This window comes from Hyaena hyaena, unplaced genomic scaffold (genome assembly GCF_003009895.1).
Source record: "Hyaena hyaena isolate Hyena2069 unplaced genomic scaffold, ASM300989v1 scaffold_474, whole genome shotgun sequence".
NCBI lineage: Eukaryota > Metazoa > Chordata > Mammalia > Carnivora > Hyaenidae > Hyaena > Hyaena hyaena.
In genome coordinates, this window is record NW_024081104.1 from 984009 (window position 1) to 1009190 (window position 25182).

The 25182-nt window shown below is 60.4% G+C and overlaps 2 protein-coding genes across 8 annotated transcripts in view; one reads left to right on the plus strand and one right to left on the minus strand.

Moving 5' to 3' along the window:
* Positions 1–18762, plus strand: ADCK5 (aarF domain containing kinase 5). Of its 7 annotated transcripts, none has more exons than XM_039254049.1 (16): positions 1–81; positions 9760–9863; positions 9979–10169; positions 10616–10765; positions 16161–16236; positions 16360–16560; positions 16638–16778; positions 16863–16976; positions 17078–17209; positions 17278–17361; positions 17454–17535; positions 17613–17691; positions 17776–17867; positions 17949–18201; positions 18282–18398; positions 18491–18762. In XM_039254049.1, the coding sequence occupies exons 4-16, from the start codon at positions 10659–10661 to the stop codon at positions 18594–18596; spliced, it is 1584 nt and encodes a 527-aa protein (XP_039109980.1). In that variant the 5' UTR covers positions 1–81; positions 9760–9863; positions 9979–10169; positions 10616–10658; the 3' UTR covers positions 18597–18762. The 7 variants fall into 7 exon arrangements, with proteins under 7 accessions (XP_039109980.1, XP_039109979.1, XP_039109981.1 ...); XM_039254048.1 differs by having other exon boundaries at positions 9979–10121; XM_039254050.1 differs by having other exon boundaries at positions 9983–10121.
* Positions 18750–25182, minus strand: part of CPSF1 (cleavage and polyadenylation specific factor 1) — an 18968-nt gene continuing 12535 nt past the window's right edge. The window contains exons 11-38 of the mRNA XM_039254042.1: positions 25028–25115; positions 24829–24951; positions 24692–24743; positions 24510–24604; positions 24368–24442; positions 24208–24288; positions 24046–24135; positions 23689–23799; positions 23472–23613; positions 23216–23394; positions 23001–23137; positions 22747–22921; positions 22465–22671; positions 22282–22371; positions 22046–22189; positions 21816–21968; positions 20913–21029; positions 20741–20831; positions 20586–20670; positions 20374–20515; positions 20127–20279; positions 19876–20052; positions 19729–19795; positions 19601–19648; positions 19370–19525; positions 19165–19294; positions 18945–19083; positions 18750–18867 (exon numbers count right to left, since the gene is read on the minus strand). Coding sequence (XP_039109973.1) covers positions 18820–18867; positions 18945–19083; positions 19165–19294; positions 19370–19525; positions 19601–19648; positions 19729–19795; positions 19876–20052; positions 20127–20279; positions 20374–20515; positions 20586–20670; positions 20741–20831; positions 20913–21029; positions 21816–21968; positions 22046–22189; positions 22282–22371; positions 22465–22671; positions 22747–22921; positions 23001–23137; positions 23216–23394; positions 23472–23613; positions 23689–23799; positions 24046–24135; positions 24208–24288; positions 24368–24442; positions 24510–24604; positions 24692–24743; positions 24829–24951; positions 25028–25115 — 3295 coding nt within the window. The 3' untranslated portion in view covers positions 18750–18819. The remainder of the gene's footprint in view (positions 18868–18944; positions 19084–19164; positions 19295–19369; positions 19526–19600; positions 19649–19728; positions 19796–19875; positions 20053–20126; positions 20280–20373; positions 20516–20585; positions 20671–20740; positions 20832–20912; positions 21030–21815; positions 21969–22045; positions 22190–22281; positions 22372–22464; positions 22672–22746; positions 22922–23000; positions 23138–23215; positions 23395–23471; positions 23614–23688; positions 23800–24045; positions 24136–24207; positions 24289–24367; positions 24443–24509; positions 24605–24691; positions 24744–24828; positions 24952–25027; positions 25116–25182) is intronic.

Consider the following 25182-nt stretch of genomic DNA (forward strand, 5'->3'; position numbering starts at 1 on the left):
TCCTAGCGTCACTTCTGAGGCGCCCTGGCGCGTTTCCATATGGGCCTCCCGGACCTGTTTCATTAGACATTACGGAGTTAGGTGAGGAGGCTGAATGTGTGCAACTGGGAACATTCCAGAAAGCCTGGTCTCGGGTGGGGCTCAAGTTCCGCTGTCAGGCCATGGCCTGGACTCTGGGGATCCGGTGGTGAAGACAGAACCCTGTCTTCCTGGCAAGGCAGGCAAAAAATAAATAAAAATTAAAAAAAAAAAAAAAGCAAAAGAAGAAAACAGCGAGGGCAGCCGTCCGCCTTCAGCCAGAGTATGGAGCGCGGCGCTGGTTACACTGCGGGCAACGCGAACAACGGGATTCTGGACACCGCGCCGTGCTGCAGCACAAGAGGCCGGGGGTGGCGTGTCCCACCGTCAGGCGCCGGGGGCTGGGGGGGGTCACGGGGGGGAGGGGCGGCGGGGGGGCCGCGGGAGCCGTGCGGGAGGGTGCGGAGCGGCCGGCGAGCTGCCGGGTGGGATCCGCCGACGCGCAGGGAGCTCCCGGAGGTGCACGTGGCGGGGGGCGAGCAGGCGAGGCTCGGGGCGGGCGCTGCGGGACGGCCAGACTGGAGGCGCCGTCCCCGCGTCCCCGACCTCGAGGGGCGTGGCTGCCGAGAGGGGGTGCCGCAGGGGGGCGGCCGGAGAAGCCCCGCTGGCTTGTCGCGGGCTGGGGTGCCGGGGGGAGGGGCCTCGCCTGCCCGAGGAGAGCGCCTGGAGCGAGCGGTGTCACCCCGGCAGGGGCGGGAAAGGAGGGAGGAGGGACAGCGGCCGGGCTGGGCGGCAGGTGCCGGGGGAAGACGACTTCCCGCGGGGCTTGGCTCCCCTGTGCGCCCCGGTCCCGGCGTGTTGGATTGCCCCGTTTCCCCGACGCCCGGAACAGCGGCTCGGGTGTCCCCGGCCGGCGTCCGAGGAACAAGGGCACTGCAGCGACGCAGGAGCTGCCTCAGCAGCTGAGTCGCAGCCCCATTTTGTAGTGAGGGAAGCGAGCCACAGAGCAGCCGAGTGTCACCCCAGCCCGCGGCGCGGAGGTGCTGGGCGGGCCCCCTCCGCGCCCCGCCGGCCGGGCCCGCTCTGAGCCGCGGCGCCCCGCTCCCGTCTGCCTCCCGCGTCCGCCCCCGCTGGGAGCCCCCGGGGAACCCGTGCGCTGACTCGCCGAGCCGCAGCGTCCACCGGGCGGGAGAAGACCGGCCGCTCCCGGTCCCGAGCGCGGCCAGCCCTGACCGGTCCTCCGCAGCCCGGACGCGCGGCGCTGTCCACGCCCTGAGGCAAGTGTGCGGGCGCCGCCAGGAGGCGCTGCTCCGCCGCAGACGCCCGCACGCTCGGGAGGGGCCTCCTGGCCCCGCCCACCGCCCTCGGGGCGGAGAGCGCGTGCGCCCTGCTCCGCGCCTCGCGGGGGCTGCTGGGCGGAGAGAGGCGAGCGCGCGGCGGGCGGGCGGGCGTGGAGCGGCGGCCTGGAAGATGTGGCGGCCGGTGAGTCCTCGGCCGGTGAGTCCTCGGCCGGCGTCCGCGCTCGTAGATCCGGTCAGCGTCCATCCGGAGCCCTCGGGGCTACCCCGGAGCCGCGCCGTCCTGGGCTCCGTCAGGGACCGTCACAGCCCACCGACCCTTCCTCCCCCGGGACCGTCGCCCCCCCCCTCCCCCCCCGTCAGGGACCCGCACAGCCCGGAGGCCCTCCCCCCACCTCCGCCCCCGGGACCCCCACCCCCTACCCGGCAGGGGTCCCCGGGACTCTTGGGGGCGTCCTTCACGACATCTCAGTCCCCGTCCGTCAGACTAAAAGCCCCCCAGGCCGTGTGGGGGAATGCTGCGTGCCACCTCGAGCCCCCCGCAGAGCCCGCTCGTCTCGCCGCAAGCGCCGGTGCTGGGCCAGGGACCTGCTCAGAGACAGCGGCCGAGTCTTACACAACACCGCTGTCCGGAGAGACCCCCTTTCCCAGGGCGGCCTGTCCTGGCTTCCTGGACTGATGGACACCCTTCCTCCCCCAGCCTCATCTCTGCCAGAGTCCCAGACCGGAGTCCCCGGTCTTTCCTTCCGCCTGCCCCTTGGGAGCCCTGCCCCTGGCCACCGAGCCGCCTCAGATGGCCCTGAGCTGACGCCTGCCCCCTGCTTCCGAGGAGATGAGAGGACTCTGGGGAGTGTCGGGGCGCCGTGTCCGGCTCGGAGGTGGGCTGCGCCCCCGTCCCAAACTTCCGCCTGGTCCTGGGCCGACCTGACGGCGCTGCTGCCCCAGTTCTTTCTTGGTCGGGCCTCCCGTTGTGCTGTGTCTGCGGTTAGGATGGGCACCTTTTAAACCGGGCGTCCTAATCACTGACCGGCGTCGTAGCCACGCGTCCCCTGGAATGCAGGCTTTTCCCCGGATGGCGTACAGCTGAAGAGACTGAGGGTTCCTGGCATCTTGGAGCTCTGCGCCGCCTAGTAAGCCTAGCCTTGTTGCGTGGATGCCAGCCGTGGAGATGCGTTGGGGCTACGATTTGAGCCTTGCCAGGAGCCGCGCGATGCACAGGAGTCATAGGTCTGAGACGATGCAGGACTGGTCTGAGTCAGGCAGAGAGACGCTGGGTTGGCCTGGGCACAGCACCTTACAGCTTATGAAGCTTGTGGGCACATTCAGGTCACCAAATCCGGCCCCGCAAGGAGCGGGCAAGCTGGCGTCAGCTTCTGGTTAGGGGCTGCTCACAGCCGCTAAGTAGAGCAGAGCCCATGCAGCTTCTGGGTCCTGACTGGTGCAGAGAGGCCATAGGCCCTTAGAAAAGGAAAGGGCAGGCTGTTTGTGGCCCTGAGACCCCTTCCCAGCCTCACTTCCTAAGCACGGAGACACTGTGGGGACACTGCTGTGCTTTGGTTTCCTCCCTGCGGGAAACTGCCCGGGGTCTCAACACCTGTAGTTTTTCTGTTTTAGGGTCTCGTGGTGAGACTCAGCAGTTGCTTCCTAGTGCGAAGGGCTGGGTCGCCTGTAGTGACCTTTCGTCTGCTAATCTGCTCTGTCTAATCGATAGGGTGCTAGAAAAACAGGCAACTCGGCTTGACTTTGACTCTGGAATATCTATTTGATTCTCACTACTGAGAGCTTTCTGCTGTGGTTGTTGCTACTCTGTAGGTTGTTAGCTGAGTTCCAGATGAACGCTGCGTCTGCAGGCAGGCTGTGACGTGAGAGGCTGGGCAGAGGAGGCCCAGTTCGGCTCATCCGAACTGGAAGGCTCTGAGTGGTGGCTGTTGAGACAAGTGTGAGCAAGGACTGTCCCAGGCAGGCCAGGCCATGCGGTCGTCCCGGTGAGAAGCTCTGGTGTGTGGGGGAGTACCCTGGGGAGCCACACTCTCCCCCTGCCTGTTTGCCGGCATGCCCGCAGCCCAAGCTCTGGGTGCGGTTTGGGTTGTATGTGATCTGGTGGCAACTGCCCTGGACCCGTGCCTGGAGATCTGGCTGTGACTCTGCCCTGCCCTGTATTTATAACCACACAACTTCTTGGGGCTTTGGGATGTCTCTTGGGTGATGGGGATAGTTTGAGGAGTATTGGGCGTCCCAAACTGGAAGGAGCCAGGTTCCGGAATGTGCCTGTGGACCCTGGAGGGGGCTCTGGAGTTGTCAGCATGAGGCCTCGTCCTTGGAGTCCTGTCCAGAGCCAGGCTGCTGCCATTGCTTACCTGACTGTGGTCTTCTGCATACTGCTCACCTAGCATCCAAGGGTACTAGTTCATTTTCTGCTTAGTACTGTTCATCTCAGTCCAGCAAGCCTTCATGGAGATCCTGCTCTATCCAACAGGCACTGCACTAGATCCTAGGAGCAGAGAGGTGATGGGGAAGTCTGGTGCCCAGTCTGTTGGGGGGACAGACACTGCACACTGACAGTCCCCCTGCTGAGTGAGAAGGACAGCGGGGAGGTGTGTGCCAGGTACAGAGGTGGACGGGGGATGCCAGATGGGAGTGATGAATTTGGGTCTGGCGAGGGGGGTTCCAGGCAGAACCGCAGCCTGGAGGAAGGCCTGGGCCTGGTGCTGTGTGGGCTCTCCAGGGGCCACCAGAGGGGTCTTTTTATGGGAATGCGACTGAGAAGTCACTCCTGCTGCGAGGCCTCTAGGTAAACAGAAAACTGTTAGTGGGGGTTATGGCCAGGGGCTCTTACTTTCTGGCCTCGCCCTCTCAGAAGCTTGGGGTGCAGCCAGGGCCTTGTGCTTCAGTAATTAATATATTATTTATTACTATATATTTAGTAATAAAAAATATTTCAGATTTAGCATTGTCTTCTGTGAAAGCGCATGAGTGTGGCCCCTCCTGCTCAGCGCTCAGTAGGGCACTCAGGGGGGCATCCAGAGGGAGGGCTGGGGGCTCTGGCGAGGCTGGGGTCTGCCCGTGGCCTCGGGGCAGCCACGCCACACTCCCTGCCCGCCCTTACTTCAGCCTCTGAGTCGTGAGGCCTTTTGCTCTGCTCCACAGTTCATTGGCTAGAATAACTCCTGGACCCTCCCTTTCCTTCCGGATGCTGCTCTCAGAGTAACCCTTGTCCATCAGCCTCAGGCTCTTCCTTCTTTGCCTGCAGTGGTGCAGCTTCTGAACCGATGAACCCCATTGGAATTCCTCAGCAAACCCTACTTTGCTGCCCTTTCACTTTGCTCCTACCCTTCTCCAGTTAACTAAAGCATTTCTACGTATTCTGTATGTAACATAGCTCCAAGTTTTACATATGTTGGAAATAGTCTCTCTTTTTTTTTTTTCTCAGCTAAACACTTTTTTTCCTTGTGAAAAAGCGGTAAGAAGCCCATGACCTTTTAACATAAGTAGTTCATTTTAATCTAGCAAGTGTGTACGTTGTGTTAGGTGGCGTGGCCTGTGGGGGCAAGGCTGTTGGCAGGAGAGTAAGGGCACAGGGGCCAGCAGGTGGCCTGGCACAGGAAGGCTGTGGAGAGTGGCTGCTCCTTGACCCCACCGTGACCTCAGCACGCCCATCTGCCTGGCCTGTGGTGCGAGGGGGCACCGTGCAGAGGGCTTTGCGAATGTCAGTTCACTTGACCTATATGTTAATAGTTGAGTGGTCCTCATTTTATAGATGGGGAAACTGAGGTATAGAGAGGGAAGTAACTTACCCCCATACACTGCTCAGCTAGTGTTTGCTGGAGCCTGCATTCCAGTTAGAGGCTCAGAAGTCACAGTCCATAGTCAGCCTTCTCAGCCTTGGCTCCACCCAAGTGTCTAGGGCAGGGCCGTCCTGGGGACTGGGTGGTGTTGAACCTTGTCCCTGACCTCCACCCATTCAATACCAAGAGCATTCCTTACCCCAGGTTGTGACCACTGAGAGTGTCGCCAAGCAATGCCAGACGCCCCAGGCACACGGTCCCCCCCAGTGAGTAACCTGTCCTGCGGTAGCTGCCTCATCTTCAAGATGCCACCATCCTCAGTGCAGGGGGAAAGGAACCCTTGTGCACCGATGGCGGCCATGCAAACTGGTGCGGCCACTGCGGGACACAGTGTGGAGAGCTCCTCAGAAAGTTAAAAATAGAACCACCCTCCCATCCAGTAATTGCACTACTAGCTATTTTCCCTCCAAAATACAGAAACACTAATTCCCAGAGACACATGCATCCCAGTGTTCATTGCAGCATATTTATAATAGCCACAATCGTAAGTGTCCACCAAGCAGCTGTAGTGTCCACCAACTGGTGACTGGATAAAGATGTGTGTATACACACGCACGCATGCACATGCACACATACGCGCGCGCGCACACACACACACTGGGATATTACTCAACCATAAAAAGGAATGAAATCTTGGTCATTAGCAACATGGATGGAGCTAGAGAGTAATAACGCTGAGCAAAATAAGTCAGAGAAAGACAAGTACCATATGATTTCACTCACACGTGGAATTTAAGAAACAAATAAAAGGGGGAAAAAGAGATAAACCAAAATATAGACTCTGAACTCCAGGGAACACACTGCTGGTCACCAGAGGGGGGCGGTGAACTAGGCGATGGGAAGAAGGGGCACAGCGGTGATGAGCACCGGGTGATGTGTGGAAGCCCTGGACTACTGCATTGTACGCCCGGAACTGATATGATGTCGTACATTAAATATACTGGAATTAAAATAAAAAACTAAAAAAATGCACGACAATAGTATAAAAGTCAGGAAGGTTAAAAACAATTGAAAAGGGGCGCCTGGGTGGCTCAGTCGGTTAAGCGTCCGACTTTCGCTTAGGTCATGATCTCACGGTTCGTGTATCGAGCCCCGCGTCGGGCTCTGTGCTGACTGCCAGCTCAGAGCCTGGAGCCTGTTTCGGAGTCTGTATCTCCCTCTCTCTCTGACCCTCCCCTGCTCATGCTGTCTCTCTCTCTCTCTCCTAGAAATAAATAAAAATATTAAAACAAAAAAAGAGGTTCTCAGTAACTATTTAAAAAAAAAAAAAACAGAATTGAAAGTGTATGAAAGTATTTGCATTTGGAGGAGGCCGTAAAAGTATTTGTGACTATATTTCAAGTAAAGAATTCATAGTTTAGTCATTCGTGTAACTACACAAAACTTTGTAAATGATTGCAACTAACTAAAAGCTTATAAAGGAAAAGATAGAATAATTTTAAAAAGTTAAATCAAAAAACAAAAACAGGGGCTCCTGGGTGTTCAGTTGGCTGAGCGTCCAACTTTGAGATCAGGTCATGCTCTCAAGGTTTCTGAGTTTGAGCCCCACATCAGATCCTCTGTCTCCCTCTCTCTGCTCCTCCCATGCTTGCAAGCATGTGCGTGTGCTCTCTCTCTTTCCCAAAGATAATAAATAAACATTTAAAAAGTAAATGAAAAGCCCCAGAAAAACAGTGCCATCTTCCTGGCTGGCACTTGGAGTGGCGTAGCAGGTGCCCGTGGCTCTGATCATGAGAACATGTAAACGCAGGGACGCACTGACACAATATGGTACCGCATAGTTAATTGTCCAGATACTGGCCGCCTAGATCCACCCGTTGTTAGTATCATGCCCTAGTTGTTCCTATTTTTATTTGAAATTTTATATTGTCATTCGACCATTTGAAAGTGAGTTGCAGACATATACAGTCTCTGAACATTCCAGCACGCAGGCCCTCGACAAGAACATTCTCACTTAATTGTGCCTAAAAACGGGAACAGTAATCCCCGAATGTCTGTCCAGAGTCTGACTTGCTTGTTACCCCAGAAATGTTTCCGGGTGCCGTCTTTCACCCTGAAGTGCGTCACGGTGTCATGTCGGTCACAGTCTTCCCACTTTTTTTTTCTTGTGACTTTTTTTTAACTTCTTGTTATAAAAACTTTGCAAATATTTATAGAAGTAGAGATAATTAATAAATGGCAGTGCCCTGCACCAGTGTTCCCAACTCATGGATCCTAATGACTTTCTGGAGAGAGCAGGCTGTTTAGAATGTCCCACAGCCTGGATCTACCTGTTGGGTATGCTCAAGGTCACTAGTAGTGGATGTTGGTGGCTGGTGGCTGGTGGTGGTTGTCAGTTCTCACTCAGTGGGCTTCTAGAGAAGATTGGATTTCTAGCACAGCTCTCAGTGGCCAGAGGTTCAGGCAGCTGGCGTGTGATGGCATTGCGACACTCCCAGGCTCTCAGACACCAGCCTTGGGTCATCTTGCCCGCTCCTCACACTTGACTTGGATCCACTTGGCTCCATCACCCAGCGCTTCCCCCCCTCCCCCGTGAACTGAGCTCCCCAGCACATTGCCCACTCCCTGCAGGAAAACCCCAGGGCCCCTTGGGATGCCCTGTCCGGCTCCAGCGCACTTTGCTGCCCCCGCCCCGGCCCCACCAATGAGCATGCAGTATGTCTGCATGGACCTCTCCTCCACAGAAATGCCCTGTGCTCTCCTGGCTTTAGGCCTTCCCTGAAGCCACATCCTCTGCAGAGGAAGACCCTCTCTGGTGTCCACATGGAAGTCCCCTTGCTGCCAGGTCGTGGGTCTTATGCCTGCACACGGTCCCTATGATTTCTGGGCTTTGTATGCATTTGTTGCACGCAGGACCCAGTGTCACCTGGACAGGGTTTGTTTGATGGGGTGTGTGGCGGGAGACGCGCAATCAGGTGAGACCTACCTATCTGCAGGCCTGGAAGAGAACAGGCAGGGGCCGGACGGAGCCTGGGCAGAACTGCGTCTGAGGGGAGTGTGCGGTCTGGGTGTGGGCAGGGCTTGCCCTTTCTGGCACCGTGTTGTCACCAACCCTGGCCTGAGACAAGGCGGCAGGTCCCAGCCGGGACCACACATCCTGCAGGCACTTACTAAGGTTCAGAGCAGCCGTCCACCAGGTGTCTGAGGTCACAGATGCCCGTTCTCTGGGCTTCCTCCTCTGGTGAGCCTCAGGGTAGCCGTGCGTGCTGTGCGTGCGGCCAGTCCAGGTCATGTGAGCCGGAGGGCGGTAGGGGGGCGACCCGAGGGCCGTCAGGGCTGCCGCGCTGCTCCCTTGCGCAGAAAGCCTAGGGGCTCTGCCCGCCGCTGGTCGTGGCTGCCCCTCTCGCCTCTGTGCGGTTTCCTTGAGCATCGGCACTCCCCGTTTGCAGCCTTGCTGAGCAGAGGTTTTCCGTCCACTGTGTTCTCGAGGGACAGTAGGTCATGGACCTTTTCTTTTGACTTTTGTGTTATTGCGCAGTCCTTGAAATTGTCTTCAGGGCCGTGTGCTTTGGCCAGAACATGTTTGGGAAGTCGATCCTTATCTGGCCTGGGGTTCACGGTGCTGGTGTCAGCGTCTGTGCCGTGGGTCACGACTTACTGCGCATAGCCTTTTCTTCCCTAAAAGTTGAATTTGCAGCGGGGGGTCTGTGGTTGAGGAGCCCTTATATCATAATTAAAATAAGATCCGGAGAGCAAAGCCGTGAGGGTGGGAGAGCCATGAGGGTTCTGTGGTCACTGGGGTAGGCGGCGCCCCGCGCAGTCCCCGCACTCCTGGCTCAGGACACTGCCACTCAGCCTCCCCGCCCCCGGGCCCTCCTTCTGGGCCATGGCGCATGCTCTCAGGATGACCTTTCCTGGTTCTGGTCTTCTGCCCGAGAGTCTGACGTCTCTCTTCCTCCCCCCATCCCTCTCTCCCTTCCTTCCTTTTGTTTATTTATTTATTTTGAGGGGGCGGGGAGGGAGAGGCAGATAGAGGAGGGATGGGGGGAGAGAGAATCCCAAGCAGGCTCCATGCTGTCAGCATGGAGCCCCACTCGGGGCCCAGACCCATGAACCGCAAGATCATGACCTGAGCTGAAACCAAGAGTCGGATACTTAACCCACTGAGCCACCCAGGCTCCCCCTGACATCTTTCTGATTGTGTGATGAGGCATTATTATTCCTTCCTTTGGAAATTCAGGATGACTTCCTGAAGCTGCTGGTCAGTGGGCTGAGCAGCAGAAAAAGAGTTAGTAAACCATAGGTCCCAGGGCCTCAGTAGAGTGTCAGAGGCAAGGACTGACTGAGGGGTGTACAGAGGCGGGGCGCTTCTCATGACCTGTCAGGTGCAGACTGTGTGCAGCCTTTCCCTGTGCCGTGATTCTTAGACTTTGGCCTTACTTGTGGGAGCTGGGGTTGTCTTTGCACGCCTGAATCAGACCTGGGGGCCTGGCCCCAGGCACACACCCCGGCTCTGCTGACAAACTTCCATGACATGTTTTTGGGTACAGGGAGGTACGGGTGCCCCTCAGATCCAGGCCTGGGGATTCCAGGGTGGCCGGAGACTGGAGGGCGTGTTCTTGCCGCGGCTGACCCCGTGCCCTTTGCTCACCCTGCAGTCACAGCTCTGCCGCTTCCACTCTGCCCTGCGGAGCACGACAGAACTCTGCCTGTCCCCTGCCGCCTTCTCCAGGAGAAACCTCAGGGTCCTGCCTGCAAGGTGGTGAGTTCCCCGCAGCCGCAGGCGCCCTCTAGGGCGCGTGCTTCTTGCCAGGCAGGGAGGGAAGGCCTGTCTTGTGGGGCCCGAGGCTGGACTTCTCTGTGCTTCCACCCCCAAGACAGATACGTTTGCTCTACCGTGTGGTGGCTCGGAACCCCCCACCGCCAGGCCCCAGAGCTCGTGGGGCGGGACTCCCTGCCCGCGGCGGCCAGCAGACCGCAGCTAGAGCTGTGTGCTATGAGAAGACAGTGACCAGTCCAGGCAGGTGCAGGCGGGCGGGGACCGCCGTGGATGGAGCCACGACCAGAGGTGGAAGCAGCGAGAGACGGGGCGGGGGTGGGGTCCAAGCCTGGGGCCCGTGGGCAGGGCGGGGCAACAGTGAGGGGCATGTCAGGAGCCCGGCCTCGGGGCTGGTGGAGCTGCTGCTTGGTGACCCTGGGGCGGACGCTGGGCTCCTGCCGGCCTCTCACCTTAGTACCCATCACCTGTGCGTGTTGTCCAGCCGTGCCGTCCAATGCTTTGCCGTCTAGCGTGCCGTCATGGAGGTGGACAGTGGCTATAACTGTACAGCGCAGGAGGCCCTGGTCCCTAGAAGGTCACAGCTCTGCCTGCGAGCTGCTTCCCATGTAGCCAAGGAGCCCCCTTCTGTGCTCACCGGCCTCTCAGAGCCCGGCGTCCAAGTTGACCAGAATCCCTCGAGCATCCACGGGGGCATCTGGAACTAACCTGATCCATGTACCTCTGTCTCCCTCCAGGTCTTTGAGACCCCGGCCCCTATGGAGGAAGGTGCTCTCTGCCATGGTGATGGGGGTACCCCTGCTTCTTGGGGTCCGCTATTTCACAGCAGAGCCGCAGGAGAAGAGAAGGATGAGGCTTGTAGTGGACGGTGTTGGGCGCTTCAGCAGGTAAAAGGAGCCGGGGGCGTGGCGCGGCCTCTCTTCTGGCGCGGTCCCGCCTGAGATGCCTGGGGCTTGAGCCCGGGCTGGGAAGGGCTGCAGGGTGTCCTGGGAGCTTTCAGGCTGCCTTCTGGGCCCCCTTGTGCTGCCGGAGGAGGAGGCAGTTGAGCACCGCAGGGTCCACGTGGACGGAGTGCCGATGAGCCGTCCACACTGGACGTACCTCTGCAGGCCCTTCAGTTTAGCCTTGACCAGTTGGAGGGAGGAGAGCTGGTGCCTCCCTACCTCAGGCTGCTGCCAGCTGGGGGGCAGACGGGCCGCTGGTGCCACCGTCTCCTCTTCCTCCCCCTCCTCCTCCCTGTCCTTGTCCCCCTCCTCCTCCTCCTCATCCCCACTCCCCCAAGGAAAGCTGGCATGCAGAGAGGTTTGGGGCTCAGAGAGGAGGGCTGTCATCCCTTCTCTACTCCCATTGGACTGGACTAGAGATGGACAGTGTCTGGTCATTAATATCAAAGGTGCCTTAAACTGAAGGCCCTTTTCGTACTCCCTTCTCTCCCAGTGCAAGATTCTTGGAGGGAGGGAGGGAAGGTGACTTCCTGTTGGAGCATCTTAGACACATCTACTATTGGTCAGATCCAGAAATTCCTACAGCTAAGAAGTCCTGAGAAGCAGCTCTTGGCGTTGAGTGAAACCTGCGTCTACCGAAACCCGCCGTGGGGCTGGCTCAGGAAGCGGCTCACAGGAGACCTTGGTCAAGGGGAGGGCGTGGTCCTGCTCTGCAGGCTCTGAGCACCTGCGGCCTCTCAAACCTGGGTCATTTCTCAAGAGCAGGCTCAGGACTGCTAAGGCCTTCAGCACTTAGCCAGAAACTTCTCTGAGGTTTATGCTAATGGAGGCTATAGATGGCTGGATGCGTGAATGCTTGGCCACTTTCTGCCGTGAGGACACAAGCCCATCACTTCCTAGCTCACTGATGGCGGTCTCCCTAGGTGGTCAGGTTTGCCTGAAACACCGAGCCGCCCTTGAGGGCAGCTTCTGGGCAGTGACTTCTCTGTCCCGCAGGGTTGCGCAGTCTCCATAGCCTTGAGGTTGATGAGGGCAGAGCGTGGAGTCGGCTCTGTCTTTCCTTCTCTGAGGCCTATTGGAGACTGTCCCCGTGCAACCTGGTTCTGAAATGCACACTCAGCAGGTCCGGGCTTGCCTCATCTTCTGCCTGTCGTGTGCCGTTATTCCCCAGCGTCAGGTGCCCCGTCCGCAGGCTTGCTGCGCCGGCCTTCTCGGCCTCCTTCCTGAGAAAATGTAGTTTTACAGCTTGCTTTCTGAGGCTGAGCGGGGAGTAGAGGGGGGGGAGCTTTCTCGTCAGCTGTAAGCCCCAGCAGTTGCCAGGAGAGGCAGGCTGAGCACAGGGTGACCACAGGGCCTCTGGAGTGAGGGGCAGCGTCGATGCAGGAGCCCGGGGCGGCACACGGGCAAGGAGCAGGCCGGGGCCGGCCCGCCACCGGGAGAGCCAGGGGCTTGTTCTGGGGCAGGACAGCAGAGATCAGAACACGTCACGTGCGTGTGAAGGCTCACAGATGGGGTAGTGGGAAGTTGGCATCAAGGCCGTAGTTTCTCACCCCACCCCTTACGTAATTTTAACTTTTCAGAAATGTGTGGGCTTTCCTTTTTTGGAGACAATTTCAAATGTCCAGAAAAGTTGTAAGAATAATACAAAAGAACTTTTTGCTTCTTGAAACATCTGCAAGTAAGTTGTCAGTGTGCTCCATGGTCCCTGAAACCTTGAGTGTGCCCCTAAACAAGGACATTTTCCATAAGCACAATCAGGAAGCTGATGCTTGTGAGCCTCTCAACGCCTTAACTCGTTCATGTGTCCTCAGGCATCCCTGCAAGAACCTTTTTAGTACAAGGATCCCATGCCTGGCCCAGCGCCAGTCTCCTACAGTCTAGAACATTCCCCGTGTCTCCTTGGCTTTTTTTTTAGGTTGATTTATTTGTTTTGAGAGAGAGGCAGAGAGAGAGAGAATCCCAAGCAGGCTCCACACTGTTAGTGCGGAGCCCGATGTGAGCCTCGAACCCATAAACCACGAGATCATGACCTGAGCCAAAACCAACAGTTGGATGCTTAACCGACTGAGCCACCTAGGCACTCCTCTCCTTGGCTGTTATGGCTAAACTTGAGGTCAAGCATGGTCCCCCAGACTCCTGTTTGTGCCTAGGCTGTCCTCAGGGGTCCCCGTAGACTCAGTTTCAATAGTACCTTAGGACAAATGACAGCACTCAGGAAAGTGCTGGTGTCTGGATTATGTTGTTATCAAAGCAAAAAAGATAACAAATCAGGGTAAGCCCAGGGAAGAGAAGCACAGAGGCAGGCCCTGGAGAGCCCCAAATTCAGAGCTTCCATGTCCTCAGAGACACGTTACACCCCCGCTCCTGTGCGTGTTTTGACGTGTGACTGTGATTTTAGGGTATTAATCCCTGAGCTTCAGTGTGCAGTTTCATTTCACGCGCGTGACTGAATCGTTGGCCTCGTGGTTGAACTCCGTGTCCAATCTCCCTCCCCTCCAGGTAGGCTGATATCTTGGTTCAGAGCCCCCCAAATTCTAGTCACACGGTTGATCTTTCTGGCGATCTGAGCTGTTTGTTGTCATGAACTGTCCTGGCACATCACGAATCAGACTTTCCTGTGACTCGCGGGACCCCGTGGTTTTAGAGGCTCCCTGCTGGAATTTTGGGACAAAGGCCAAGCCTTTCTGGATAAAGTTAATTCTTCGTTACTCAATGACCTTGACATAGCTGGAGGCTTACAGGCCAGTATGTTGTACAACAGGGGTCAGCAAACTATGGCCACACAGGGTTGCTGCCTGTTTTATCAATAAAGTTTCTCGGAACCACAGTCACGTCTGTTGCGCCCACGTTGCCTGTGGTTCCTTTCACCACAGGAGCCAAGTGGAGGCCAAATGGCTCATAAAGCCCCAAAGACCTTTATGTTACTTCGGGAAGGGAAATTTTGCTGGGCCCTCCGGTTGGGTTTGTCTGATGTTTGCTCACGGCTGGATTCAGCTGGGAACAGCACGGAAGCGCGTGGGGTCAGTGCGTCCTCGGGAGCGCTGCCGTGTGGTTGCCAGTCTGTGTTAGTGTCCGTCCCTCGTGCCCATGGGCTCAGGATCTTCCAGGACATCTTAGGGGAGCTCGTTCTTCTGTGGTCGCCAAGCGGCGGTTTCCGAATTCAGTCCTTCCACGCTCGTCAGCTGGCATCGCCCCGTTTACTCGTGTCCGTCTGGGCTCGTGGACGTTTTATGTTATTCTGTGGGTTGCCCTCTGTTGACATCGCTGTGGTTTTTTTGCTGCTGAGCGTTCCAGGACTGGCTGGTGGGAGCCCCCTCAACCTGGCCTTTGTGATTCTTTTTTTTTTTTCCAAGTTTTTATTTAAATTCCAATTAGTTAACCTACAGTGTAACATTAGTTTCAGGTGTAGATCCTTTTATCTCCAACATTTTGTAGTAAAAAAATTCAAACGGTGAAATTGGAAACACTGTACAATGAACATAGATTTTGCCATTAACATCTCCGTTTTTTTTTTTTTTTTTCTTTTTTAATACCCACCCCCTGAATCCTTTTGCCGTGTCCCTGTTTCTGGGGCATTTTGTCCTTTCTTGCGTTGACACCATGGGCCCATCCTCTTTTTCCCCAGGCCTGGAATCTGCTGCTCTCCAAGGGAGCCTGGTTCCTTGGGATGGAGAAGGGTCTGAAGGACCATGACGCGGACGCTGGTGTGCCCAGAGCTCTGGGCTGGGTGTGCTCCCAGGCCCTTCCAGACTAGCGCTTGGGGTGTCAGGGCACGTGGGCGTGTGCACGTGTGCACATTCAGCTGTGCTTGTTTCCGTATCTGGCGTACGCATCAAACCCTGCCTTCACACAGATACTTCACCAGAGATCATTCTCATTTTCTCCCTTTCTAGATCTGTAACTCTCCAGTTGGGAGAATCCTGGCATTTTCTGTCTTTAGTTTAGTGGCTTATTCGATCAGTCACTCCCGAGAGAAGCACTTATCCCCACCCCCCCAACCTTTGCAGACCTTGCATTGGCTTTTGGACTGAATTATTCAGGAAGGAGGGAAGCCCCCTTCCCTGGTTTGTGTCTCTGGAGCTCAGAGAAAGGCTGCACCCTTGCTCGCGCTGCCAAGCATGCGTTCCCTTCTTCGCAGGCACCGCTGCTTGTTTCCGGTGTCAGGCTGGGGTGAGTGGGACGGCTGGTCTGCGGAGGGCAGTGCGGCAGGCAGAGGGCACGTGCTGACCTCAGATGCTGCTCTAGCTCAACCATGACTGCTGGGGGCAGCATGTACCTCGGGAAGGAAGCAAACCTACCCAGAATCTAGCAGCCTGTTCCTTCCTGCCTTTTTTTTTTCTTGTTTAAATTTTTGTCTTTATTTTATTTTGAGAGACCGACAGAGAGCAAGTGGGGGAGGGGCAGAGAGAGAGGGAGACAGACTGTGAAGCAGGCTCCAGGGTGTGAGCTGTCAGCGCAGAGCCCGAACCGGGGCTCAAACCCACCGACTGTGAGATCATGACCTGAGCCGAAGTTGGACACTTAACTGAGCCACCCAGGCGCCCCTCCTTCCTGCCTTTTAACTCTGACCCTTCTGTGGTGGAAGTGGCTGAGCGGTGGGGGAGGTAGAGGCTTGGCTTGACCAGTGGCCCCAAGTCCTCTCAGGCTTTTCCCTGAAGAGCAGGAGCCCTACACCCTCTCACGAAGGTCTGGGGGTCTGCAGTCTGTGATGCTGGATGCCTGGACTCAGCCCTCATATTTTCCCTCTCCAGACCCGAAGCTCCCCATCCACAGCCTGGAGGGTGGGGAGCGAGTACCCTCGCTGTCATAAGGAGGGGCCGGGGCCCCCAGGACAGCTCCCGGGAGCCGTCCAGGGACATGTGGAGAGTCGGGGGGGGGGGGGGTTGGCAGGGCCCAGTCCGGGAAAGGCGGCTGAATACAGAGGTAGGGCCAGCATTACGGGGGGGGCCTGGATCGAGGTCACATCTGCACACAGGAGCTAGTACGGCAGCCACCTTGCTGCCATCGCTGCTGCACGAGGCCTCGGGTGCCGTAAGAGAACGAGGCGGCAGCCCTGCCTGACTGGTAAGGGCCCAAGCTGTGCCCAGGCATCCTGGACGCTCGCTGGTGCACGGTCAGGGACAGGGCTGGCGTGGGTGCAGCTGCCCGTCACGCAGCCCAGGAATGGGGAACGCCCTGCTGGCCGTGCCGTCCGAGGGCAAGGAGGCTAGACCGGAGCCTGTCCTCTGCCTGCCTGCGATCCCGCAGCCCCTGCCACGTGCTCACGTTGGTCCGGTGGGTCGGCGGGGGGCCCGAGGCGCAGGGCCTGCCAAGGGCTGAGGATAGCCTGTGCCCGCAGGTCCCTGAGGGTCGGCGTCCAGATCTCCTTGGACTACTGGTGGTGTGCAAACGTCGTCCTGCGAGGGGTGGAAGAGGTTTGTCCCCGTGTCCTGGCCACGGGGGGGAGGGGCAAGGGAAGGGGACAGGCCAGATGGAGGTGTTGGGGGCACTAAGGAGGTGCCCGCCTGCCCCCATTTTCCCTCCATGCCTGTGGTCAGAACAGCCCGGGGTACTTGGAGGTGATGTCTGCATGTCACCAGCGGGCGGCTGATGCCCTGGTGGCTGGGGCCATCAGCAACGGGGGCCTCTACGTGAAGCTGGGCCAGGGACTGTGCTCCTTCAACCACCTGCTGCCCCCGGAGTATATCAAGACCCTGCGTGTGCTGGAGGACCGAGCCCTCACCCGCGGCTTCCGGGAGGTGAGCCCTGCTCCTGGGGTGGAGCCGGGGGCTCTGGCATTGGCCCCCACGCTGCTCCAAGAACCCTCTCCTGCCAGGTGGACGAGCTATTCCTTGAGGACTTCCAGGCCCTTCCCCACAAGCTCTTCCAGGAGTTTGACTACCAGCCCATCGCTGCCGCAAGCCTGGCACAGGTGCACCGAGCCAAGCTGCACGACGGCACGAATGTGGCCGTGAAGGTACGCGGGGGGCCGCTCTGCCATGGCGGGCTCTGGGGCTGTGGCGGCGGCCCCGGGTCCTCCCTGCTGCCTTGCCTGATGCAGGTGCAGTACATCGATCTGCGGGACCGCTTTGACGGGGACATCCACACTCTGGAGCTCCTGCTCCAGCTCGTCGAGCTCATGCACCCCAGCTTCGGCTTTAGCTGGGTGCTCCAGGTAACCGCTGCCCAGAGGCAGGCTGGAGCAGTGTCTGCATGTGTGTGCTGAGGGCGGGCTGGTGCCTGACCTGGACCCCCAGCTGCCCATGTGGCCCCCAGGACCTGAAGGGCACCCTGGCCCAGGAGCTGGACTTCGAGAACGAGGCCCGAAACGCTGAGCGCTGTGCACGGGAGCTGCAGCACTTCCACTATGTCGTGGTCCCCCGCGTGCACTGGGACACGTCCAGCAAGGTGGGCTGGGCCCCCCCCTGGGTGGGAACGTACGGGCCTGCTGAGCTCAGCCACTTGCTCTCTCCCAGCGTGTGCTGACAGCTGAATTCTGTGAAGGCTGCAAGGTCAACGACGTGGAGGCCATCAAGACCATGGGGCTGGCGGCAAAGGATGTGAGTGCCGCGGGCATCAGCACCCGGATGTGGGAGGGGTGTGTGCATCCCAAGCACAGGGTGATGGTGGCTTAGTCCTGTTCTCTCTCCAGATAGCAGAGAAGCTCATTGAGGCTTTTGCTGAGCAGATATTTTACACAGGCTTCATCCACTCTGACCCCCACCCTGGCAATGGTAGGAAAAGCCCCCCTGGGGGGGACGGTGGGAAGGCCAGGGGTAGGGGGGCAAGAGCCGATGTGCTATGTTCCTAGTTCTGGTGCGGAAAGGCCCGGATGGGAAGGCACAGCTGGTGCTGCTGGACCACGGGCTCTACCAGTTTCTGGATGAGAAGTAAGCTGGGAGCTGGGGGGCCGGGGCGGGGCAGAGGGCAGGTGCTGACCGGGGTGCTCTAGCCTTACTGCTGGGCTCCCCCAGGGACCGGGCAGCCCTGTGCCAGCTGTGGCGAGCCATCATCCTGAGGGACGAGGCGGCGATGAAGACACACGCAGCTGCACTCGGGGTGCAAGGTGAGGCTGGGTGTGCAGGAGCATGGGCTTGTGGGGCACGTGGGCCTGGCTCACTGACCTCCCGCCCCCCCCCCCCCCCAGACTACTTCCTCTTCTCTGAGATGCTCATGCAGCGGCCCGTGCGCCTGGGGCAGCTGTGGCGCTCACACGTGCTGAGCCGCGAGGAGATGGCCTACATGCAGGCCAGGGCGCGGGAGCACTTCGAGGGCGTCATGGGGGTGCTCAAGGCCCTGCCGCGGCCCATGCTGCTCGTGCTGCGCAACATCAACACCGTGCGCGCCGTCAATGCCGCCCTGGGCTCCCCCACCGACCGCTATTTCCTTATGGCCAAAAGGTGGGTGCTGGCTGCTGGCACGCCCAGGGCGGGCGGAGGGTACAGCAGGACGGGGCCCGGCTGACCACGTGTCTGGGCAGTGCGGTCAGGAGCTGGAGCCGCCTGGCAGGTGCAGCGTACCAGAGAGTCTACGGTGCCAGCCTCCTGCGCCACATCAAGGTCATCTGGGAGATGTTCAAGTTTGAAGTGGCCCTAAGGTGAGGGGACGAGAGGAGGCAGCCGGCCAACAGCCAGCCAGTACCTGCTCCCCACCAACCGGTGACCCCTGTGCCCCCCCCCCCCCCCCCAGGCTGGAGACCCTAGCAATGCGGCTCACTGCCCTCCTGGTTCGGCTCTTGGCCCACCTGGGCTTCCTGCCCGAGGCCCAGGAGCTCTCCCAGTACCTGGAGACCTAGGGAGGCCTGGGCCAGAGGCCCTCAGAGCTCACCCGGCGTCCGACCAACAGATCAAGGCTGGAGGCCCGCGTGCCCCCCAAGACCTGGGGGCGGGGGACAACACAGGGCTGCACCCACAACCTGGCCGGGAGACTCTATAATGACCACAAGCTCTTTTCAAATCAAACTTTTTTTTCCTTGTGTTTTGTACAAAAAGGGGTTGGGGTGGCGCATAGGGGAGGGTCTAGAAGTGGGCGGTGACACGGTCCGTCTCCAGCAGGTCGTCCAGGATCTGCAGAGAAAGGGGCTGGTGAGGTGGGGGGAGGGGGCAGTGGGGGGAGGGGGCAGGGGAGGCAGGGCGGGGCTTACAATGTCGGGCGTGGTGCCGATCTTCTTGGCCAGCTCGCCGCGCTCCATGGTGCTCAGGTACAGGTAGCGGTTGAGCAGCTCCCCGTCCAGGACGTTGCGCACGGCGTTCTGCAGGATGCGCCGGTCCACGTGCAGCATCCTGGGGAGGCGGGCAGGCAGCAGGGCAGCCGGAGGGGGGGGAGGGGGGGGAGTTGTGCGGGGGAGGGGGGGACACACTCACCGGAAGGCCCTGGGGTTGAGGCCGGCGTGGTGGGGCAGCATGGTGGTCAGCGCATTCTGGAGCATTAGCAGCCGCCGGTAGGTCTTCTCCTGCATGGGCAGCAGGAGCCCGATGCCGCCGTCCAGCGTGGCTGCGGGAGGCACCGTGTGAGCCGGGCTGACCCCCCCCCACGTCACACATGCCCCCGTCCTGCCCCGGGACTCACCAAACCACGTGATGTGCTTGTTCTCCCACACGACCGACTTCTTGCTCGGGCCCTCGGCAGCCCCCCGGCACGGGGTCCTCCAGAACGTGTTCACGTGGGCGCCCACGTGGAAGTCCGCCCGGCGGAGCAGGCGCATGCCCCCGAAGCTCTCTTTGGCTAAGCCAGAGGGAGCTCAGGTCACCGCCTGCCCGAGCCCCCCAGCCCCGCAAAAGGGGAAGAGGGAACACTCACCTTCTGGCAGGTACATGTACACCATGAGGTTGCGGTCACGGTCGGACACTGGGGAGCAGAGTGCCCACGGTTAGCCCGGCCACACCCCAAGTCTGAGAGACCCCGAAGCCCGCAGGCCCTGTGCTCACCCAGGAAGCCCAGCTGGGCATTGTCCACCATGAAGTCCACACTATATACCTCCAGGGGCTTGGCGTCCTGGGGAGGGGGAGGGGAGGGACGTCAAGGTCGGCCTGAGACCGCACCCGCCCAGCACCGTGCGCAGGCCCCACGGGTACCCGGGACACCAGGCTCAGTGTCTTGCTCTCCTCCTGGTAGCGCAGCAGCGAAATGCTCTTCATGACGTCAGCGGCCAAGATGAAGTTCTTGACGCTGATCATCTGGTGGATGTAGAGCTGGGTGTCGATGAAGGCCATGCCTGTCAGCTCGCTGGCCCGCAGACTCCACAGGAAGATCTGGGGGGACACAGGAGGGGGCAGCGAGTGGTAGGCAGCGGGCAGGATTCGGAGGGCGGCGGGAGGGGACGCACCTTCTGGCCGATGGCAGACACCAGGTGGCCGTTGCAGTGGCACAAGGCAGTTACTGGCCCTTTCTGCTCCTTCTCATACAGGACCTTGAACTTGTTTTTGGTCAGGGGCTGGCCAGGCTCAGGCACCACCTCGATCACATCCATGATCAGGATCTGCCGGGGAAGGAGGGAGGGAGGGTGAGGTGCAGGGATGGTGCTGGGGCTGCCGGGCACCGGGCACCGCCCACCCCCTCCTGCCATCCCTTACCCGTCCTCGGCACGTGACCTCCTCCCCCTGCATGAGGCAGGTCCCAGCAGCCACGTAGCCCTTGAGGCCAGACACCGTCTCCTCACTGCGCAAGGACACCGTTTTCATGCAGGTCACGTGCTCCCACTCCTCCAGCTCGATCCTGCACACGACAGGGTCAGGATGCAGCCTACGGTCCGCGGCCCCTGGTCCGCGGCCAGACCCAGCCTCACCTGGCATTGGGGATGGCTTCCCAGCTGACTGGGGAGATGAGCTGGATGGAGAAGGCCTCCTGCTGCGGGTGGATGTACCGGTCGTCTGCAAGGACAAAGGGCGACGGTCAGGGCGGGCGGTCCCAACAGCAAGCCCCGCTCTGGGCGTCGCGCACCTCTCTCAATAGTCTCGAACTCCTTCTCTTCGCCGGTCATGCGCGGGATGCGGGTGCACGGCATGTTGGTGCTGGTGGCAACAGCATATACCTGGGGGAGAGTGGGGGGCGTCACGGGCAGGTGAGAGGCAAGGCCCAGAGGGTCTCTGGCCTCACGGGGACAGGGTCAGACCTTAGACTCCACATGGTAAGCCACATAGTGGGCTGTGCAGCGCAGGGGGATCTTCCTGACAGGCCACGGGGCGTCGTATGACAAGTAGGCGGGCAGGACGCTGATCCTCAGCTCACCCTGGAGGGGCGGGGCACGAGGGTCAGTGAGGCCCGGCACCCGCTGAGGGCAGGCCACGCAGGCCCGGGCTTCCCAGGACTCGGCACAGCCTCAGCTCCGCTGGAGCAGGCACGTGCAAGGGGCTGAGACTGGCTGTCCTGTGTCTCATCGGCTTCCCGTCCCCTCTCCCAGGCTCACCCGGGGCTAGGATGCTGGCCACAGACCTGGTCTGGGTCAGGACAAGGGAGGACCAGGCTCAGGGGAAGCTGGAGGCTGCAAGCAAAAGCTTACCCGTACACTGGCCACACCAGAGTCAGCACAAACGGATAAGGGACCCCTGCCAGGAGCCCCCCTTTACCCGTGGTCCTAAGTGTGTCAGTATCTACAGAGCACTTGCTGTGTTATCATCACCTGGTCACCCTTCAGAGTGACCCTTCAGGTCACCACCATCATCCTAGCATCGTGGAGGATGAAATGGGAGGCTCGGAGAGGGCGAGCACCTTGCCCAGAGTCACACAGCTCCTGAAGGGCAGGGCAAGCTGCAGACGGGTGCCTAGCGGGCTACAGCCTCTACTGCCACCCGCCCTGTCCTCCAAGCCCTCCCAGTGTTAAGCCCCAAGTTGCACCTCTTTGGCCTGGACCCTGTCCACTGTCTGAACAACCCTGTGACCCTCCGGATAAAACCCAGGATCCTGCCCTGTCCCGAGCTGTTGAGGGCCTCATTCCTGGGGCCCAGGCACCACTGGTGAGAGTCAGACGGAACTGAGCAGAGCAACGTGGGGCGGCCTCAGCCTGGGGTCTCCCTACCTGTCTGTTGAAGTAGAGGAATCCACGGGGACAGTTGACATTGTGGAACGGGGCAAAGGAGTCGATGGGGCCGTCGATGCCCATGGGGTGCAGCCGCAAGGCCCCCCGGCCAGTCACCAGGAGCCAGTGAGGTGAGGGGCCGCAGATGAACACCTGAAGACAGGTACTATGAAATGAAGGCCCATCTGCACCCCCCCCCCCCAGGACCCCCCATAAAGCCACCTGCCTACCCCTGAGTAGCCATAAATGTCCTCGAAGTATCGGAACCGGGCCACACGGCCACGGGCCCCGGCCCCCTCCTCAGCGCTGCCGCCTTCCACTTTCTTCTTGGATGGCTTTGGCTTCTTCTCCCGGAAGTTGATGTTGTGAGGGACCTGGGGGTGGAGGTGCGCGCACCGTGAGGACCGGGTCTTCCCCTCACCTGCTCCACATGCGCCCCACGCCCGGCACAGCCTGCTCACTGCACCTTCTTGAACCGGACTTTGAGGTTCCCCTGGCCGAGCTGGGAGTCGTGGGGGAAGGCCTCGTAGATAAGCAGCTCCTGGTCCACATGCACCTGTGTGGCAATGCGGGGTCACCAGGGGAGGGTGGGGGACAGTGCGGGGTCACCGGGGGAGGGTGGAGCACACTTCAGGGGGCCCATACTCACCAGGAGGTAGGGCCTGCTCTGGCGGCTCCCCAGCGCCACCAGCAGCACCTCCTTGACAAGGGGCAGCTCCCCCTGGCGTGTGGCCTCCTCCTTTCGGGCCTCACCCTGTGTGGTGGGCTGACCAAAGGAGCTGTCCACCAGGACCCGCTGGCCCACGGGAAAGTTCTTCACCAGGAACACTAGCCGCCAGTCAGGGAGCTGGTAGATCTGTGCGGGGAGTGGGATTAGCAGCGGCAGGAAGCAGGGGACAGGAAGCCGCTTCGGGTGTACGGCGGCACGCACCTCCATGGTTCCGTTTTCCCGCACCAGCAGGCACCAGTGCGTGGGCTCGGCCCGGAACGGGGGAGGGTCCCGGTCAGCAGGGGGCTGGCTGCTCCTGCGGGCCTCCTCCTTGCTGGGGCTGAAGAGGGAGCCCGAGTCCCCATACAGCATCTCCTCCTCGTCGTCCACTGTGGGGCTGGGGGCCAGCAGACAGGTCACGCGTGGCCTGCCACGCGGACCCTAGACCCAGCCCGTGCCCCCGCCACCCCGCATACCTGGTTTCTGAGCCCTGGCCCTCCGCCTCGGAGCCGCTGCGGCCCCCCAGCTCGTCACGGGCCCCGCCCAGGCGGCTCTCCGTGGTGAACATGCCGCTGACGTCGCGGTACACACAGAGCGTGATCACCTTGGACTGCTGCGGAGACAGGGGCCGGGCTCAGCGCCGGGGGAAGGGGAGTCGGCAGGCTGTGGGCGTGATGGGGGAGGTGCTCACATGGTGCAGCGGGGGCTTGTGCAGCGCCAAGCGGTGGTGACGGCCACCATATGAGTCGCTTTTGAGCAGGAACATGGTGACGTGGCCCTCGGCACTCATGATGACCACGTAGGGGTCAGCCACGGCACACTGCACGATGGGGGAGCCCAGGTCCACGGGGATGAAGTGCAGCTGGTTCACTGTGGGCACAGGACGGTCAGCACTGGGTGGTCAGCACCGACCACCCTTGCCCACCTGCCCACCCGCCCGAGCCCACCTCCTTCCAACAGACGGATGCCGAGCGGCGACACCTGCACGATGTAGCGGTTGTCCCCGATGTTGCCAGCGAAGACGGTGGGGCCCTGCGTAGCAAAGCCACTAGTGTCCAGCTCCATGATCTCCTGGCCCGTCTGCAGGATCTACAGGCAACGGGGAGTGAGGCGCACACTCACCGTGGGGCCCCGCCCCGGGCCGCTGGTCCCCCAGCCCCTTACCATGGTGGAGTCTTCCCGGCTCAGGATAAGGAACCCGTGTCTTCGTCCGTCGTCGTCTGCCTCAAGAGTGCTGGGCTCCTGCTCCGCGCCCTCCCCCTTAGAGGTGTCCTCCTGTGACAGCAGAAGGAGAGCAGGAATCACACCACCCAGCCAGGGGTGCCCGGGGGGGGGTGGGGGGGGCAGACACCCGGCCAAACCAGAGCCAGCTTGCACCCGGCGCGCCTGAAATGGCACAGCAGAGCCCTGCGCTGGGCCCCACGGCCCCCAAGCCACGTGCACACTCAGGCTGAGTCCACGTGGAGGCTACGGGTCACCTGCCCCGCTCAGGGCCTCCTCACCAGCCTAGGATACACCTACTTGCTCCTTACGCACAGGGGCGATGACTGTCCACATGTCGTAGCAGCCAGGAAGTTCAAAGGTTGTCACCACCTGGGGCCGGATGCTCTTCTAGAAGGACGACGGGGGTGTCAGTCCACCCAGCTCCCACCAGGAGGCACCACGCCCCCTGCCCCCACGTACCTGTAGGACTGACAGCGCCCCATTCTTCCCGTAGCCGGAGCACACCACGATCTCCAGGTCTGGCTCGGGGCTGTTCTGGAACTGCACAGCGGCTGAGAGTGAGGACAGGGCTTCGCCACCACGTGAGCCCCTCGCCCCCCATCTCTTCGCCCGAAAGCACCTCTTCGGAGAGGAAAGCAGGCTCGCCCATGGCAGCGTTGGCACAAGGTCCGATGTTGAGGATGCTGTCACATACCTGCAGACACAGCAGAGGTCAGGCCGGCCGGCCGGCATGGGGGGCACCTCCCCGTGCCCAACCTCACCTCAAAAGAGTAGGTGGCCAGCTGTGTGCCCGACTGGGCCTCGCTGCCGTATACTTCAATCTCATCCACCTCGTCCTGAGGCACTGACTTGCCCCCTGCAGCAGACAAGAGACCCCGTCGGGCCAGGCGGCCTGACCCAACTAGCCCCTGCCTGCCCCGGGCAGCCCGTTCCCTGTCCTCACCCGACCAGCCCACTGTGGAGTCCACTCGCTTCTTCTTCGAGGGAGGCTCTTCCTGTGAGGAGGAGGCGAGTGTAAGCAGCCTTCCGAGGCTAGCCCCGCACAAGAGGCCAGCGTCCTGACAGGCCGCGGGGACCCACCTTGTCAGCAGCCTCCCGGACGGCGCTGGCCGGAGGCTCCTGTAGCTTCTCTGTGTACTTGAGCAGGAGCGAGTTGCCCAGGCGAGAGCCGAGGAACAGGTACCCAGGCTCCATGGTGACCATCTGAAGACCGGTGGGCGGTGAGGCGGAACCAGGCCCAGACCCGGGGCCACCTCCCACCCACCCAGTCCCAACTCACGCTGCTGGTGAGGACGCTGGCGGCGGCCTTGTCGAAGTGGAAGGCGCGGACGCTGCGCATGCCATCCGTGATGAGGGTCAGCACGTAACTGGCAGGAGAGGGAGCGCGGAGCTGGGCGCAGGGCTGCGGGGGAGCGTGGAGGGCACGGGGCTCAG